Source organism: Eptatretus burgeri, chromosome 3, assembly GCF_056783735.1.
Source record: "Eptatretus burgeri isolate ZD-2024b chromosome 3, Ebu_testis_v1, whole genome shotgun sequence".
Lineage (NCBI taxonomy): Eukaryota > Metazoa > Chordata > Myxini > Myxiniformes > Myxinidae > Eptatretus > Eptatretus burgeri.
The window spans coordinates 122,775,603-122,780,602 of NC_140963.1; the positions used below are offsets into that span (position 1 = coordinate 122,775,603).

At 39.9% G+C, this 5,000-nt stretch overlaps 1 protein-coding gene and 1 long non-coding RNA gene across 3 annotated transcripts in view; one reads left to right on the plus strand and one right to left on the minus strand.

Annotated features, from left to right (window-relative positions):
• Positions 1-5,000, plus strand: part of LOC147030894 (integrin alpha-6-like) — a 190,073-nt gene that overhangs the window by 50,869 nt on the left and 134,204 nt on the right. The window contains exon 5 of the mRNA XM_085875451.1: positions 1,696-1,903. Within this exon, the coding sequence (XP_085731577.1) occupies positions 1,696-1,903 (208 nt within the window). The remainder of the gene's footprint in view (positions 1-1,695; positions 1,904-5,000) is intronic.
• The window catches only part of LOC147030895 (uncharacterized), a 186,191-nt gene continuing 182,824 nt past the window's right edge, over positions 1,634-5,000 (minus strand). For both annotated transcript variants that reach the window (XR_015056563.1, XR_015056561.1), the window contains one exon: positions 1,634-1,889. This is a non-coding gene — a long non-coding RNA (uncharacterized LOC147030895). The remainder of the gene's footprint in view (positions 1,890-5,000) is intronic.

Here is a 5,000-nt window from a genome sequence, read left to right on the forward strand (position 1 = left end):
GGAGCCGACAGGCAGGAGGAGAAGAGGAAGGCCAAAGAAGAGGTTCATGGATGCGGTGAGGGTGGACTTGCGGCGGTTGGAGTGTCAATGGAAGATGTGGAGGATAGAGCGAAATGGAGACGGTTGATCCGCTGCGTCGACCGCTGACGGGAGCAGCCGGAAGAAGAAGAAATATATATATATATTATATATTATATATATATGTATGTATATATATATATATGTATATATATATGTATATATGTATATATATGTATATATGTATATATATATCTTCTTCTTCTTCTTTCGGCTGCTCCCGTTAGGGGTCGCCACAGCGGATCATCCGTATGATCCGCATAGTGATTTGGCACATGTTTTACGCCGGATGCCCTTCCTGACACAACCCTGGTCGCCTCTTACGACACAGGGATATGGTACACCTATTCCAACCGGGGCATACACCGGGCCCAGTACACTGGTACTCACTTTGCCGACGGTATTAAGGTAAACGGTATTAATTAGACGGAGGAGCCCAATACAAGTCATGTGGTCGACTTATTGGCATTTGTGGTCGATTCACGACCCACCAATTCACAGTTATTCTTTTGTGATGGCCTGCGATTCCGGAGAGTCTTGTGGGAACACCCCCGACCCCGGGTCTGCAACAATATATATATATATATATATATATATATATATATATATATATATATATATATATATATATATATATATATATATATCTTCTTCTTTCGGCTGCTCCCGTGAGGGGTCGCCACAGCGGATCATCCATATGATCCGCATAGTGATTTGGCACATGTTTTACGCCGGATGCCCTTCCTGACGCAACCCTGGTTGCCTCTTACGACACAGGGATAAGGTACACCTATTTTAACCGGGGTATACACCGGCCCAGTATACTGGTACTCATTTCACCGACCTCGGAAGGATGACAGGCTGAGTCAACCCCCTGGTGTATTAATTCAGTGGCCCAACGGGGCTTGAACCCAGGACCTCTCGGATCCCAATCCGCTGCCCCAACACCAGGCTACATATATATATATATATATATATATATATATATATATATATATATACATATACATATATACATATACATATATATATATATATACAGATTGGTGGAAATTTCGGACAAAATTTGGTGGGCACGTTGGGTATGTAACGATTTGTTAGATTTTTGTGAAGATCCGGATCCGGATCCTGATCCGAGAATTTTAAAAGTGATTCTTCACTGTTGAGAGATTGGGCCAAAAACGACATATAGCACGATATCTCAAAACGTTACGGACGGATTCGGACGAAATTTGGTGGATGAGTTGGTTCGGTGACAAGAACGAGCAGATTTGATTTTAGTTCTGGTCTGAATCCAGATGCAGCCTATAAGTTTAGCAGAGGTATGCACTCTACCGAGTGCCGTTCTCATTTCACCATGTCTTGGGTTTGTTGATGTCTTTTTTTTTCTTCTGTTGTTCTGCTTTTCCATGATCCTTTGTACCTGCACATAAAAACCTTGCTTGCAGCAATTATCATACAGAAAAACACAAAATTGTATGTGGTGGGGGGGGAGGTGTTGGGGAAAAACAATCAACAGAAAAATAATTATGCATTTTATACAAACACAAAAATATAAATTGAAAATGTTTTTATTGAAAAAATAACTTGAAATTATTTTTTTCCTCTTCTCTGTAGGATTTTCTATCGAGTCAAGCAAATATGTGACGAGTGCAAAGCATCACAGCTTTGTGGCCGGGGCTCCCCGGGACAATCACAATGGCAGTGTTATTTTCCTGCACATCTCACCAGAAAGAAATATGGAGCAAGATTACAAAATTGAAGGATACAGTCTTGCTGCTTCATTTGGCTACGACATCGCACTGGCAGATCTGAATAATGACAAGTAAGAAATCCTCAACCCATTCATAAGTGGATCAAATATTAATGCAGTGTTCATAATTTATAGTACTTGTTTTACAAAACTCGAGGCACGTGGAAGAGCTTAGTGACACAAGGGGGGCAGGTTGACAGATAAGTGAGGGGTGTTGATGAACAACATAAAACATTAGAGTAGGAGGAGAGTGGCAGGGAGTCAAAAGAGTCATGTACTCTGCGAGAGTTGAAGAGATCAGAAGTGGGTAACGGAAAAACTATGAGGGGGAAACGGAAAGTGGAGAAACTGTGAGGGGGAAATGGAAGGCAGTCTTGAAAATTGGATTGAAGAGAATGAGAGAATGGAAACAGGAAGTTGGTTGCACTAATGACACAAAAGTGAAATGAAGGAATGAAAGTGAGCCATCCAGCTTATAATTAAGAGAGGGTAATGAAGTGTGGATTCCAGAATGAACTTGTATGACCAATGCAGGAAATTGTGCATTAATGGAGAGAAGCAAGAGCGTGCAGAATGAAACCAGAAGTGGTACAAATATAAAAAAAAAAGTCCACCAACTTGCCCTGGGTGAGATGAACTTATAATGGGGATGTTTGTTGATAATGGATATGATCTACTCCTCAAAACTTTCTCCAGACATAAACAGGGGTGCATATAATGATGTTCCAATGAATCATGTCCTACATAGAGTTAGGAGATGGATATTGTATTTAGAACATCTGAATGAGATGGTATAACAGGTCAATTGACCAACAATGGATCAGAGAAAGAAATGTTATTTATAAGAGAAGTGATGTGTCTGTTAAACATTCATTGTTTTGTGACTATGTATAACACCCTGATCTTCCATCTGCCAACATTATTTGGTGCACATTAGGGATCCTACTGCGTCTTGCATGAAGAGAACCTGAGTTTTCGCCAGTGCCCTACACAAATTACAAATTACTGTTTGAATGCACAGGGACACTCCATCAGTGGCACGGCTACACATCGGTAATGATGCAACGACGAGGATGACTTCAGAATTGAATGCCTGTCCAATATACATTCATAAACGACGATACTAAACCATATTCAGTCATGTATATAACACATCTCATCCTAAATCACCGGTCTCACAAAGTTGAAAATTATACCATATCAATTGCCAAGGACCCAGGCTATGCTGAAATTTTTTTTTGATTTGGCCAAAAACATTTTCATTATTCACATCGACAAATGCCCAGCTATAGCAAGCATAAACTATGCTTCACTTGGTTTGGTGACAAGTTATGAGATGATGATGATTGATTTAATGAGACAAGGTGCACTGTGATTGCCTCTGAGCAAGTAATGTCAATACACCTTTAAGGCACCTGTTTCCCCATTCTTACAATTTCAAAACATATATAGTATATATATATATATATATTATATATATATATATATATATATATATATATATATATATATATATATATATATATATATATATATACATATACATATACATACATACAGTTCTGGAAAAAAATAGGAGACCACTCTAAAAAAAATTTAAATCAGCATCTCCACATGTATAGCAGCCATTCCATTCCAGTGTCTGTTGAATTCCAACACAGGCACACCTCATTCTACTTGGTGAGGTAATGATTAGGTGATCACCTTAACCGAATCTTATTTAACAAGGAAAAGTAAAAAAAAAAACACTGCTGTTGTCATCACTATCCTCTTGCAATAGGACCAGCTGGATGGCAAAAACAGTGCTAGTAGTACCTCAAAAGTAATTGGAATCAAAAAAATAACTATTGACCATGCCAAAAGAGTTGAAAAGAAAAGTTTTGAGTGAGGAAAATAAGGGTTCAATTCTGGCTTTACTGGCAGAGGGATAAAGTGAGTGTCACATTGCTTCAATGCTTAAAATTTCAAAGACGGTGGTTCATAAGAACAAGGTCAAGCAGCAGACATTGGGGACAACAAAGCTACAGACTGGCAGAGGGTGAAAACGACTTTCCACTGACCGGGATGACCGCCAACTCATTCGAATGTCACTCAACAACCGTAGGATGACATCAAGTGACCTACAAAAAGAATGGCAAACGGCAGCTGGGGTGAAGTGCATGGTGAGGTCAGTTCGAAACAGGTTCCTAGGGGCTGGGCTGAAGTCACGCAAAGCTAGAAAAAAGCCCTTCATCAATGAGAAGCAAAGAAGAGCCAGGTTGAAGTTTGCAAAAGAGCACAAGGATTGGACCGTAGAGGACTGGAGTAAGGTCATCTTCTCTGATGAGTCCAATTTTCAGCTTTACCCAATACCTGGTCGTCGAATTGTTAGACGGAGACCTGGAGAGGCCTACAAGCCACAGTGTCTCGCACCCACTGTGAAATTTGGTGGAGGATTGGTGATGATCTGGGGGTGCTTCAGCAAGGCTGGAATCGGGCGTATTTGTCTTTGTGAAGGACTCATGAATCAATCCACATACAAGGTTGTCCTGGAAGAACACTTGCTTCCTTCTGCTCTGACAATGTTCCCCAACTCTGAGAATTGGTTTTTCCAGCAGGACAATGCTCCATGCCAAACAGCCAGCTCAATCAAGGTGTGGATGGAGGACCATCAGATCAAGACCCTGTCATGGCCAGCCCAATCTCCAGACCTGACCCCCATTGAAAACCTTTGGAATGTGATCAAGAGGAAGATGGATGATCACAAACCATCAAACAAAGCCGAGCTGCTTGAATTTTTGCACCAGGAGTGGCATAAAGTCAAACAACAGCAATGTGACAGACTGGTGGAGAGCATGCCAAGACGCATGAACGCTGTGATTGAAAATCAGGGTTATTCCACAAAATATTGATTTCTGAACTCATCCCAAGTTAAAATAATAGTATTGTGTTGTTTAAAAATGAATATGGACTTGTTTAGTTTGTATTATTTGAGGTGTGAAAACACTGAATCTTTGTTGTTATTTTGACCAGTTGTCATTTTCTGCAAATAAATGCTCGAAATGACAATATTTTTATTCGGAATTTGGGAGAAATGTTGTCAGTAGTTTATCGAATAAAACAAAAATGTTCATTTTACTCAAACACATACCTATAAATAGTAAAACCAGAAAAACTGATAATTTTGCAG